This window comes from Melozone crissalis, unplaced genomic scaffold (assembly GCF_028551555.1).
Source record: "Melozone crissalis strain CALT ecotype California unplaced genomic scaffold, PUWL_Pcris_2 ptg000032l_1, whole genome shotgun sequence".
NCBI classification, from domain to species: Eukaryota; Metazoa; Chordata; class Aves; order Passeriformes; family Passerellidae; genus Melozone; species Melozone crissalis.
In genome coordinates this window covers 2,063,193-2,077,276 of record NW_026535810.1, presented here as the reverse complement: position 1 = coordinate 2,077,276, position 14,084 = coordinate 2,063,193, and the positions used below count along the sequence as shown (strand labels likewise).

General features: G+C 44.3%; 1 protein-coding gene across 4 annotated transcripts in view; it reads right to left on the bottom strand.

Moving 5' to 3' along the window:
* Positions 1–13,038, bottom strand: part of ATP6V0A1 (ATPase H+ transporting V0 subunit a1) — a 31,119-nt gene extending 18,081 nt beyond the window's left edge. For all 4 annotated transcript variants that reach the window (XM_054281687.1, XM_054281686.1, XM_054281684.1 and 1 more), the window contains exons 1-10: positions 12,899–13,038; positions 12,726–12,804; positions 11,705–11,802; positions 11,079–11,207; positions 6,763–6,845; positions 4,985–5,111; positions 2,981–3,063; positions 2,278–2,371; positions 780–992; positions 46–196 (exon numbers count right to left, since the gene is read on the bottom strand). In XM_054281687.1, coding sequence (XP_054137662.1) covers positions 46–196; positions 780–992; positions 2,278–2,371; positions 2,981–3,063; positions 4,985–5,111; positions 6,763–6,845; positions 11,079–11,207; positions 11,705–11,802; positions 12,726–12,804; positions 12,899–13,015 — 1,174 coding nt within the window. In that variant the 5' untranslated portion in view covers positions 13,016–13,038. The remainder of the gene's footprint in view (positions 1–45; positions 197–779; positions 993–2,277; positions 2,372–2,980; positions 3,064–4,984; positions 5,112–6,762; positions 6,846–11,078; positions 11,208–11,704; positions 11,803–12,725; positions 12,805–12,898) is intronic.
* Positions 13,039–14,084: the final 1,046 nt, after the last annotated feature.

Here is a 14,084-nt window from a genome sequence, read left to right as displayed (position 1 = left end):
AAAAATTGAGACAGAAATCTCGGATTTTTCTGCATCTGAATTTACCTGGATTGATTTCCCGATATGTCCCGATGCCATAAGCATCAACAATGTTTTGAAAGCCAGAAGTAAACTTGTTAGTTTTGTTGTATGTGGGTGGGGTTTGATTGGTTTGCATCCTGTTTAAAATAGACGGGACAGTGGATCCGCTGTGCTCCTGTTGGAGAAAAACAAAGGGAAGATCAGCAAACCCACCCTCAGAGCACTGGAGGATGAAGTCCAACACAGCTGTCCCCATTTGGAAAACTGCAGACTTGAGTGTTTGCAGTGTGCGTGCACAATGAGACACTGCAGCAGCTCAGGAAGGCTGCCAGGATTCCACTGCTCTCCACTTTGTGCAGCAGGAGTAAAGGTGAGTATTGTGTAGGACAGACAAAAAACCAAAAAGCAGGTGGAAGAACTTCAAGAAACTCAACTCTCTTGACTATCTGAGCAGAGGGTGAGTTTGCCAACATCCTGGAGAGCTCCTCTATCCAGACACCAGGGCCACAGAGCCCAGCCAGCGTAACTAAGCCTCACACAGAGTAAAATCCTCACCATTCCAGCCTTCACCCGAACTTTAAGCTTCTCACAATGTATTTGTTACTTCTTTTATATCTAAACCATCATTCCTGCATGCTAAATAAGCTGTCCTCTGTGATTCCAGCAGCCCAAGGGATGGTGCTCAGAGGCTCACAAACCAGAAAAGGCAATGAACAGTGAACCCATGAGGTGCTGCCACAGGCAGAGCATTTACTCACAGTGCCTCTCCTGAGAGCAAACTGGATGGAATCCAGGTCAGCAACAGGACACCACACTTCAGCAATCAAGCACTTCTGTGTCACATCGATGTTGCACAGGTTCAGGGTGTGGTAAATGGCCTTCATCTTCCTCACTTTGATGAACCACACGCGGATGTTTTTAGCAGCTGCCTGCAAAACCCTCTGCCGGTGATCCTCAGTTTGGTTCAGCACCTTTCACACAAGCAGGACAAAGATGAGGCCAAATCACGGGCCAAAGATCAAGGTGCACCAACAAGAGAAGCTTTCCCACAGAGGATGAACCACCAGCCTGCTCCCCCACCCCATGCCTGCAGTCTGTGATGTAGTAATTAGCCCCCACAGTAATTAGCTGTGCAGAAAAGCTTAAGAGTTTTTTCCAGGGACACCTTCTGATTATTTTCCTCTTCCAGCTCCAAGGTCAGTGGTTGTTTCAAACGATTAACTGTGCCAAGATCACAGGGAACAGTTTTACCTCCACCCAGGTTAAAAGAGCAGAGAAGAGCTCTGCAAGTGAAGGGTGTGCTGCCTTGAAAAAACACACTAATTGCCCTGAAAGAGTTGTTTACTGAAGGGACAAGGAGAAAGTGTTTCCTACTGAGGGTGTTTTCCAACTGGAACATATGAAACCCAGGCCAAGTCAGATTTCCAGAGTGGAAAGTCTTAGATTGCAGGGAAAGTGAGGACAGAAGGCACATGCAGCTTACAGCAGTTACATTGCTTTTGAATTCCTGTCTACTTTAAAATATCTTTTTTGTGTGCTACACTGCACAACTCCCCACTTGAGACAGTTTCTGTATCAAATAAGTAGGTCATATTCAACTCCTTTTTCTTATAGTTTCTGAACCTTTTCTCAATTTTTGTTTCAAATCCCTTAAATCTTTCTACATTTTCACATACTGCCCTTCTTTTTTTGAAGCAAGCACCAGGTATTTCAGAGATGGCACCCACGAGATCTGGGTACTAATTACATTTTACCAACACAGGCAGCTGCACAAGAGATTAGTTGTAAAGCAGAAGCTCTTCAGGACAGCACAATGTGAAAGTATAAAGACAGGCAGAAAAAGGAAGAGCTAAATTAATGTCAGCATTGTTGCATCTCAGCTTGAAAAAAGTTTAAATGTTTTCAAAGTACTTGCAGCTGAAGCAGGCAGTTACACAACATGCTCTATGGGATCTCCCTACACAAGTTCCTCTTTTCTTCCTGGTGTGGAGTTCTCTGTAATTATTTGTTAAGAATAAATTGCTTAGCCCTCCACCCATCCCAAATCCTGACACAGAACCAACTGAGCAGTCCCCAAACACCTCTCTTGCACTGCTGGTCTCAAGCTACCTGAAGGTGAAAACAAGGTCATATCACAGGGGTAAAATCCTTATGTTTTAACAGGATCCAAAGTTTCTCAATATAAGTTTCAACCACATCATTAAAAAAAAAAAACCAAAACAAACAGAGAAAGGTCATTGGCCCCAGTTCTTTTACCATCTGAAGATCATCAATTCTGGTGTTGACACCAGAAGCCATTTCCTTCCTCTCCTGAGGTGTTTCTGGGCATGGGTAGAGGGAGGCCCGGAACCTGCAAGACAGGGAAGCACCTCAGTGACAGAGATGGAAAGAAAATCAATCACTCAGGGGTGAGCCAGAGGCGCCTTGAGAGAAGTTTCTGATCAGCAGAGACTGCCAAGCACAGCTCCATCCCTACATCAACAAGTCAAAACAGAAAAGGAGAAGTGCTTCAGGCCAAAGCAGAAGCTGAGTGCTAAAGAAAACAGAAGTGGGAGAGAATCCTCAGCTCCCTGTGCTGCCAGTGTCTCCAGGCACTGTCATGAGGCTGGGCAGCCATCCAGCCTAGGGGAGATGCTGCCACATCAGTGCAACTGCTGACAGAAGCAGTCATTGTTGTCTCCACTGTGAGAATATCCCACTGATGTCCATCAGGCCTGCCCCAGAAATCACCACTGCCTTGGTTTTTTACATTCCCTAGCACAGCAGTGGTATACTTTGAGCATTAAAGGCTGGGGAGTGGCAAGTCTGACTGTAAAATGCGTTTCAGTTACTTCTGGCACATTTAATATCTGCTCCTGCAGCCACTGTGAAACAGGGAGTTGAGAAATATTGATATAAAGTGATGGCAGTGTTTCAAATAATTGAGAGCTGCCCAGCTCTCAATTACAGACTTCCATACCCTTCACAGATCTTCTTGACTCTGTTCTTCAGCTGGTCACCTTGGAAGAAGATGATAAATACAGATTTGTGCACATAATCCCCCTAGAACAAAGGAGAGAATTGTAGAAATGAGCACTGGCTAATTACCAGAATTCTAATTTTCCTCTCACTGAGCCTGTCCATCAGAGCACAGATATGCACGGAAGGTCAAGAAATGTTCCTGATTAACACTGAACAGTCACAAGGAGAACAATCTTCTCAGCCTCAATACAGAATACTTGCACTGTATTTGTGTTCACTGAAGCAAAATGCCCCAGGTTATCCATTATTGATTCTATACAATCCAGTAAACAGGAAAACCTGGTAAGATCTCCAAAAATAACAAAGATTTTATCAGCACTTAGTGCAGTCAGCTCACCTACAGAATCAAGCCAAAAGAGTGAATGAAGATAAAAAAAAGTGGATTTTAAGCAGTGTGGCTCCCAGGGAGACCAGAGGCACATTCCTTGCACAGCTGTGTCCGTGGGGGCAGCCAGGGCCCCTTTCCTGCATTTGTTGACAAGTTATTGTTCTACCTTACTTAGGAAATTTTAACATAATGTTTCAAGAATAATTACATTAGGTGTAACCTCAATTTAAGGAAGTTCTGCACAATAAGAACAAAGTCTGTCCTAGCAGACAGATGATTCCACAGGTCAGCTACCAGTGGTTAGGGGGACAAGGGAAAACATCAGCCTCACATGAGAAAGAGAGGCTCTTACTGAGCTCAAACCCACAACTCTGAAATTAAGATTCTCATGCTCTAACTGAGCTAGCTGGTTGTGGGGAAGGGGCTGTGTGGGTTTGCTTTCTGGAAGGGCCCCATTTTGGAGGTTTTCTCCCAAATCAGGACAAACTCTGGTGCCCACATGGGGTTCAAACCCATAACCCTGAGATTAAGAGTCTCATGCTCTGACTGAGCTAGCTGGTTGGGGGAAGAGGCTGTGAGAGTTTGCTATCTGGAGAGGCCCCCTTTTAGAGGTTTTCTCCCAAATTTACCCTAAACCAGAACAAATTTTGGTGCCCAACGTGGGGCTCAAACCTATGACCCTAAAATTAAGAGTCTCATGCTCTAACTGAGCTAGCTGGTTGCAGGGAGGGGCCATTTGATTTTGCTTTCTAGAGGGGCCCCCTTTGGGAGGTTTTCTCCCAAATTTGCCCTAAACCCCACCAAAATTTGGCACCCAATGTGGGGCTCAAACCCACAACCCTGAGATTAAGAGTCTCATGCTCTAACAGAGCTAGCCGGTTGGGGGAAGAGGCTGTGTGAGTCTGCTATCTGGAGAGGCCCCCTTTTAGAGGTTTCCCCCCAAATTTACCCTAAAACAGGACAAATTTTGGTGCCCAACGTGGGGCTCAAACCTATGACCCTAAAATTAAGAGTCTCATGCTCTAACTGAGCTAACTGGTTGCAGGGAGGGGCCATTTGGGTTTGCTTTCTAGAGGGGCCCCCTTTGGGAGGTTTTCTCCCAAATTTGCCCTAAACCAGGACAAATTTTGGCACCCAATGTGGGGCTCAAACCTATGACCCTGAGATTAAGAGTCTCATGCTCTAACTGAGCTAGCCAGTTGAGGGAAGGGGCCATGTGGGTTTTCTTTCTGGAGGAGCCAACTTTCCAAAGTTTTCTCTCAAATTTGCCCTAAACCAGGACAAATTTTGGCACTCAATGTGCGGCTCAAACCCATGACCCTGAGATTAAGAGTCTCATGCTCTAACAGAGCTAGTTGGCTGGGGAGAGGGGCTGTGTGGCTTTGCTTTCTGGAGGGACCCCCTTTTGGAGGTTTTCTACCAGATTTACCCTAAACCAGGACAAATCTTGGCGCCCAATGTGGGGCATGAACCCACAACCCTGAGATTAAGAGTCTCATGTTCTAACAGAGCTAGCCGGTTGCAGGGAGGGACCGTGTGAGTTTTCTTTCTGGAGGGGCCTCCTTTTGGAGGTTTTCTCCCAAATTTGCCCCAGACCAAGACAAGCCCCCTTACTGTGACGGGGTCCTCCAGGGGATTCTCGATCTCGGCCTGGCGCAGGAAGACGTTCCCGCGGCACACGCGCCACAGCATCCGCTCGAAGGTGGGGATGCGCTCGCGGTTGATCACGCCAGCCACGAACCTGCAAAGGGACAGCACGGCCTGAGGGGCTGCACCTGAACCCCCCACAGCCAGCACAGCTGCCAACTGGGGGCTGGCACCCCAATGAAAGCTATAAAAATCCTGTTTTAACGTTAGTTCTTGCTGTCGCATTTGTATTTTCTGAAAAATCCCTTTGCCCAGGATTTTTCTCCTGGGAAGCTGAGAAGCCTCAGAGAAAAGGGAAAACAATAATTATCTGACTTGCTTCTCCTGCATTTTGCTCCTTTGGAGCGTGTTTGGAGATTGTTTACCAACAGGTGATTGTTTCATTGGTTTCATGTGAATTGTTTTGACTCTTTGGCCAATCAGGGCCAAGCTGTGTCAGGGCTCTAGAAAGAGTCACAAGTTTTCATTATTATCTTGTTAGCCTTCTGTCTGTATCCTTTTTATAGCATCCTTTTTATAGCATTCTATAATATAATATAGTATCATAAAATAATAAATTAGCCTTCTGAGAACATGGAGTCAGATTCATCATTCCTTCCTTCATCTGGGGGCAACACAAATACAATAGAGGGCAACAAGGCTGGTGAGGAGTTTGGAACACAAACCCTGTAAGGAACAGCTGAGGGAGCTGGGGGTGTTTAGCCTGGAGAAAAGGAGACTCAGAGGTGACCTTATAACTCTCTACAACTTCCTGAAGGTAGCTGTAGTCACCTGCAGGTTGGTCTCTTTCTCCAGGCAGCTCTGACAGAACAAGAGGTCACAGTCTCAAGCTATGACAAGGGAAATATAGGTTGGATATTAGGAAGACGTTTTTTACAGAAAGAGTGACCAAGTACTGGAATGGTCTGCCTGGGGAGGTGGTGGAGTCACCATCCCTGGATGTGTTTAAGAAAAGCCTGGATGTGGCACAGGGTGCCAGGGTTTAGTTGAGGTGTCAGGGAATGGGTTGGACTTGATGGTCTTGAAGGTCTTTTCCAACCCAGTGATTCTGTTAATTCTGTGAATTAAGCAAAATGGAAGGTCCTCTAAATACACAGAGGTAACACACAGCAAAACAACTGCACTACAGCACAGGCTCTGTTTTTTAACAGAACAAAATAAGCTTTAAAAAAATATATAAATTACTGCTTATAGGAGAAACAAATACATTTAGATATACAGTTTCTAGCTTTCATTCCCCTACAGTCCTGGTACTTTGGCTGCGAGGTTACAGCAGCCATGGCTGGCAGTGACTATGTTCTGGGCTCATACTCAGACCTCACTGGACCAAACCCCATGTCCAGATAAAGTATTCCACATGTACAAGGAAGCCTGGAAGCAGCTGATAAAGAGGATGTAGAACTATACAGTTATTTCAGACCATTATGTGCCCACAGTAGCTACAACTTTCAACAAAGCTCTGAGATCTCAGAATGTCGGAGGAAACAAACAGATAGGCTTGCACAGAACAAACTGGGTTAACTGTTTGAGAGAAACTTGAGAGAAACAGTTTGTTAACTGCAGAGAGAAACTTGTGAAGCACAAACACAAACTGGAAAGTGAATATTTCCTTTTCCCTAGGAAAAGAGCAGAGAGCAACAGCCAGTTTTAGATCAGCTTTCATCTGCTTGGTGTGGAAAGTTTCTACAGCTGTGCTCAAAGCATTGCTGATAATCCCTGATCCAGCAACCCTGAACTGCAATTACCCGAGTCGGAGCGGGGCACCTCTTCCCATCTCACTCGGCTCCAGCAGCGAAGAGGATTCCTCCAACAGGTCTGGATCCGCCATCTGCTGATGATGCAATTCAGCCTGAATTCACAAATCAATTAATATCTAATGAAACCAGTTAGTGGCATGCAGGGAATGAGGAGCCAGGAGATAGTTGTGGGAGACAAAGAAAGAAAAGAAAGGAAAGAAAAGGAAGAGCAAACGTAAGACAGCAAAAAGAAGAACAAGATGACAGAAAAGACAGCAAGAATCACACATGGAAGGAGAAAAACAAGAGGAAAAATGGAATGGCTCAGCAGGGCTTCCATACAAGAAAGGCTTGAGGTTTGTTGCAACAAAGGGGTTGGGAGATATGTAAGTCTGAAGAAAGGCAGAATTCAAAAAAATAATTCAAGTTTTAAATACAAGTGATGTTCCCAAGAACCATTTTTAATGGCACAAACCAGAGAAACACACTTGACTCACATGTTTCCCCAGATATTAAATTAATTTATCCTTATGGCTCACCATCAGACACAAACACTGCTCAGAGCAGGCTGGCAACATGGTTCATCTCTTGGCCAGCAAGACACTAAAACAGGACAGTTTTACACTGTCCTTCTTTTCAGCCAATTTGCAGGCTAAAATTCTTAGGAATATACCTTGTAAGTGTCAGAAATTCAGGTCAAGGATGCTCAAATCATATCCTCTTGTGCACCATCTTCACACTTGTTCAACCCCTCCTCACATTTAGTTCTACCTCTGGAGCTTATAAAATGAAATGCCAAAGATTACAGTTCCTGGGCACAACCAGAGGGCCAAAGTCTACCCTCTGTGGAATGCAGGAGGTCTTTCCCACAAAGCCACCAAGGGAACTTGTTAAATCACACTGGAAGGCAGAGTTTGACCCAAGGACACATCACGCCCACACACACACAGAGCACAGCCTTGCAAAACCTGTGGCAAGTGTAGTAACTTAGCCCCAGTCTCTATATCTGGGCAATAGTTGTGTCAGAGTGAAAATCTCCCCAACACTTCACCTGCTACAAATCAAAGTGTTTGCCATACATAAGAGAGTTTTTTGCAAGGCTGACACCAAAAGCAGCTCAACTGCTTGTACACACACTTGCTGCAGCTTGGGATGTTACATGAGGGAGGGAGCCTTTCACTCAGCTTGGAAAGGCAACACAGAATTCCTGATCCTTTCGACTTAAAGGAGACTTGTTGCAACATCAAAAACTGAATGGAAATTCAGTTCACAGAGAACACAACTAAAATAAGAAAGTTTGGTACCTGAAAATGAAACACATAGACCAAACATCTCAGTGACTGTTTGACATCTTGATTTCAGGATGTTGAAGAACATTAAGTTACAATTGTTAGAGGCTTGTATTGTATTTCCAGTAACCAAGACACTGTTTGTGATAATCTTTTGTGATGTGCAGCACATTTTAGCAGATGACTCATGAAAAAGGAAGGACAATGTGACACCTTTGGATTTGCCTCACCTGAGACAGAATTTGTTATATATGTTTAAAATTAGCTTGGCCCATTTGAGCTCTTGTGTCCTTTATTCAGGACAAGTCCTGCTTAGAGGGGGGTGGAATTACAAAGCAAAACAGTTTAAAATAAACGTGGATTAGACTGTTTACCTAAAAGAAAACATTCTTTTGCAAGGATTATTTGCATTACAAACTCCATGTTTCTTAAATTCATTTCTCAACAACTGATGTGATGAGCATGATTCTAGGAAGGAAATGGCACAGCAGCAGCAGCACTGCAGCAGGAAGGATAACTAAAACACTGCTGGGGGATTTAATAGAAGTAAAAAATTGAGACTATGTGGAAATGGAAGAACTATCCAGTTCCAGGATTCTGGGAAATATACTTTGAATATGAGGTTTTTGCCAGCAGTGAGTGAAATGTCAGAGTTATTGTGGAGTAGTTTTTACTATATGAGGTTGTTCAGGATTAGAATCTCCCAAGCATTTCCATGACAGTAATCAAGGAGCATAAAACAAGAGCTTTCATTATTAAACATTTTTAAATAGCTTATTGATCCCCTGATCAGCATCCAGATCAGCACCTTAATCTCAAAAAAGGTTCATTTTCTCCACTGATGATTGCAGTCCTGCCCTGTGACAGTTCTGGATGCCCAGTGCAAACCCATACAATTCAAGCCCCTTCCAGGTCACAAACAGGACAAAAATCAACGTTCACAAGAACTAAAAAGGATTCATGTCACCACCTATTAACCCAGAGCCAGACAGAAGTGACAGATGCAAAGCAAACAGAGAAAAGCAGATGGCAGAAGAGTCAGAGGGAGGAAGAAGGGACTGCATGCCATTAACCGTTACTTTTCCAGTCTTCTTTTACGCTCACACTCTGGGCAAAGCTCTCAGAGAAATCTCTCCAGCTCATATGGCTCTTCATAAGCAAGGACAAGAAGACTGAGAAAAGGAGCATAATCATCAACATGGTGTGTTGGAACAAGAAATGGCTGCTTGGGCTGGAATGGTCACAGGAAGAACAAGGGGACCTTTTGCTGCCCTCCCTCCCACCGTGTTCAAAGTCTGGAGAGCAAAAGCCAGGCATGAAGGAATTGGAGAGTCAGCCATTTCTTGTGCAACTCATAACTATGAATAACACAGTCTTAATTACAAGTTATTGTAGTCTTCAAGTGTTGAAAGTGCTGTGCAAGGGCAGCATGGAGGAAGTTGGCCACTCTGGGATGGTGAGCAGAGGCAGCTCTGGGCTGCTCAGGCTCCCCCCAGCACAGAAAGCTGAGGCAGGTTTAAACTGTCCACACTTGTATTTTACTGAACATCACCTGTGAGCTGTTCTGTTTGCTTTTATCTAGAGCAGCACATGTTATTTGGTGTGTTTTGTTTTATTACTACAGAAAACTGTTAAGAGAAACAGGACATATCTAAGCTTTCTGTGGCTGCTTTGTGTAAGGCTGTGGGTAACCTGCCATGGACTGTTTAGAAAACTGATTTTGATCTTTAAATTTAGCTTGATCCCACCACAGATGAAGAAGAGCAGTGGGCAGAGAGGACAGTAATGAACAAGGCCAGGTTGGATGGGGCTTGGAGCAACCTGATCTAGTAGATGGGGATGAGCTTTAAGGTCCTTCCCACCCCAAACCAGTTTGGGATTAATTCTCAATACAGAAGTGCTCAGCACTTGGTTTTACATGATTCTCAGAATAGGCAGTGCTACTTTAACACAGCAAAGTAATGGATTATCAGGTTAATCCTGTTTGTCCAATGGACACTTTTAAGTGTCCAACACTCGAAGACAAAGGGTTTTTTGTACTAAAATCAACCCCACAACCCAGCAGCCCTCACACCAGCAGCACTATCTGTGTCAGCAGTGACTACGACTGGCACAGGACCAACCCTGGTGCCTGAACAGGCAATATCTTGTGCCAAAACAACAAAAAACAAACTGTTAGATAAATGGCCTGAAGTGCAGGAGTCCAACTCCACTTGACAATAGCCCTTGTAAAAACCAGGAGCCATTTCCTTGAGAACTCTTTGATCAAATCCTGAGGTTAGAGGAAACAGGACATCTACTCAGCAAAAACATGTCCTGAAAAACACACAGGAGCTCTCTGAGAGAACTGCCAAGACTCTTGAGATGCTTCAGCTTTACAAGGAAGGGTTATGTCTGCTCCCAAGCAGGATTTATGTCAGTGCCATGAATGACATTGGAGAAGCTGCTCTCAGGTCCAGTGGAAGTTGCCAGTTCCTGGCCCAGATGGTATTTGACAATATGTCCAAGACTTTAAATGTCAGCTTTGCTCCACAACTGACCTCTGAAAGCTTCAGGGTTTGATCAAAGGCTCAATTAATTAATTAATTAATCTTCCACTTCAGTGGACTTTGTATTGTGACCCTGATGAGTCCCCACATAACATTTAAAGGCTGAAGAGAAATTCAGCTCCATTTTAATTCCTCTGCACGTACACCAAAGAAATTCTGACCCACTGGGGACAGTGCTCACTGCAGCACCAAATTTTGGGGCTGTTGATGTGCTTTCAAAAGCACTCACATCTTAATTATTTTACACAATTTTCAGACAAACCATTGCTTAACTAGAACAAGCCCAAATCAGCATTGTGGGAGGTAAATCATGGGTAGCTATGTGTACTGCATGAAAAATGGAAAACAACTTGTGCAGCTTTCTCAAACAAAGCATAAAATGACCCTGCTGTCCAAAACAGCAACTGAAATATATCCGAGAAGAAAAATGGTAATTTCTATGAGAAGAACCAGCTCCCCAAGTGTTAAACCCCACTGGTATTCTGACCTCATCAAAAAACTGCTGAGTTTTACGCAGTATAAACTTTAATTCTGTCAGCTCCAAGAAGTTTCTCTTCAGAGCCTCCTGGTTGGTGTTGATTTCTTTAAGCTCATTTTCAATTTTCTCAAAGTTTGCCTGGAAGATGTGAAAAGGAGAAAGAAAAAGGGGTTAATTCCATAATTAAGTGCTGTTCAGCACACAGAGGCAAGTGAGATGTTTCACATCCCCACCCAATTTGCATTTGACAGGTTTTACAGGATTTACATGTGCATCTGCAGCCTGCTGTGGCACAGATCCACATCTGCCACATCTGCAGACTTCTCACACTCAGCCAGACTTTTATGGACTGGATTGATAGAGCTTCTTCAAATCAATAAAACTGTGATAAACTTTATGACCCAGCACCATAAATCATGTGGTTCCAGGAGTTTTTGGCCCATTTCAGTGGTGAAATTCCTACTGAGGACTCTCACTTGTGTATTTGGACAATGTGAGCTGGCAGAGCTGCTGCCAGGGACAGCTGGAGACTGAGTTAATGCCCCCCTGCCACTAAATCCTGCAACTATCAACCCACAATTTCCCCTGTTTCCATTCAGAATCAAATACTAGTTTAAGTCTTATCACATCATTACCTCCAGATCAATCATGTCACGTGGAAAAGGCACCTCTGGGTTTTCACCAGTGTCCATGATTGGAATATTTGCCTTTTTAATCTCCTTCTCCACAAACCCTGCAGAGACAGCATTCCAAGTGTTAATTACAGATATTTCAGTGTCAAACACTTCCCCCAAACTGCACCTGGCCCCAGCAGCAGCTGATTCCTTCACCTCCTATTCCAAGGTGTGTTTTGGCCAGAGTTATCTTTCCAGAGGTGGAGCCCTGCCTGTGCCCTCATCCCTGTGAAAAATGTGTATTTTATGATTGGCTTTTCATAAATATTAAAATGAATATTATATATGTTATGTTAGAAGGTGATGCTGTACTAATTTTTTTAAGTAGTGTGTTAAATAGAGTTTTAGGTTATAACATAATGTTAAAATAGAAACTAGGTATGTGGGATATTTTTTTAAAGAAAGGAAGGAGGTGCTTGCACTGAGCAGCCACAGGACACCTGAATCTTTCAGAGAAAAAGAATTTATTGCTCCCTTAGCAGAAGAAATGAATTTCTTCCCACCTTGCTCAGCCCTGAAGACACCTTAGGATTCAGAGGAAGAAGTTGACACTGACCAGACAGAATCCTGTGTTTGAATGGAATTTATGCATCATGTCTGAGGTGTATGAATATGCAACAGGCTGTTGTTTTTAAGGGTTAATCCTCTGTTAATGTGGATCCTTTATTGGGCTTATTTTGCCCAGAAAGAGGTACCTGGACTGTCTGAACCTCTTTGTTTCTATTGTCTCATTATGTCCTAATCCAAATTGTCCACATTTTTATTACTCTAATTATATTACTATTTTTATAACCATTTTATTACTATTAAACTTTTAAAATTTTAAAAACAAGCGATTGGCGTTTTTAACATCCCTCTGCTCTGTTCCAAACACTGCCTGCAACTTCAGCCTGCCTTCCCTGGGTTTTTTTTTAAATTTATTTTTATTTTTTTAACCAAAAGCTGCAGCGTCAGAGCCACATCCACCCCAGCGGGAACGTACGGAGCTTTCGGTCCATCTCCTCGCACCGCCGGACCTCATTGACGAATTTTCGGTGGAACACGTTCACGTCGGGGTTCAGCTGCAGGGAGAGACACGGCACTGAGCAAACGCCCGCCGCACCGGGCCCGCTCCCGGGGCTCTCCCGGTGCTGCCACCGCCCCGGGGACACTCACATCACGGAACTGGACCTTGCCCAGCTCGCCCAGCTCGCTGACACAGCAATAGGCGGCCTCGGACTGCAGGAACAGCTGCGCCAGGGTCATCTCCTCGCTGCGGAACAGCTCCCCCATGGCGGCGCCGCTCCCGCCGCGGCCTCTGCGGGGATGGAGCCGTGAGAACCGGGCCGGGGGGACGGAGCGAGGCCTTCCCGCCGGCGCGCCACAGCTCGGCTGCAGCGGGAGCCCGGCACGGTGTCCGCACCCCATCCAGTCTCATCCCGTTCGCATCATATCCAGCCCCGTTCCGTTCCCCGCCATTACCTGCCGCCGCTGTCGCTATCGCCGCCGCCGCCGCCTGACCCGAGCCGGCTCCCGTCCCCGCGTCACGCGCACGTCTCCTGGCGACCGCGCGAGGCCCCGCCCCGGAAGTGATGATAGAGGCGGCACAGCGCCTCCGGGGGTGACGTCATGAGCGGCGTGGTGACGTCACGGTGTGAAAAACGACAATCGCTCGTTTTTAGAATTTTAAAAGTTTAATGGTTATAAAAATAGTAATAGAATTAGAGTAATAATAAGTTGGACAATTTGGATTAGGACAATATGAGACAATAAAAACAAAGAATTACAGACAGTCTGGGTACCTTTTCTGGGCAAAATAAGCTCGAAAAGGGACCCACGTAAACAGAGGATTAACCCTTAAAAGCAACAACCTGTTGTATATTCATACACCTCAGACATGATGCATAAATTCCACTCAAACACTGGATTCTGTCCGGTCAGTGTCAGCTTCTTCCTCCAAATCCTAAGGCATCATCCTGCCCACCGAGGCAGGAAGAAGTTCATTTCTTCTGATAATGGAGCAATAAATTCTCTTTCTCTGAAAGATTTATGTGTCCTGTGGCTGCTATCTCAGTGCGAGTCCTTTCTTTAGGAAAAAAAGTATCTTACATATCATAGTTTATTTTAACATTTTGTTATAACCTAAAACTCTATTTAACACATTACTTAGGAGAATTAATACAGCATAATTTTCTAACATAACACATGTAATATTCACTTTAACATTTGCAAAAAGCCAATAATAAAATACACATTTTTCAGTTTCTAACATTTTGTTATAAGCTAAAACTATATTTAACACACTATTTAAGAGAATTAACACAGCATCACTTTCTAACACAACACATATAATATTCATTTT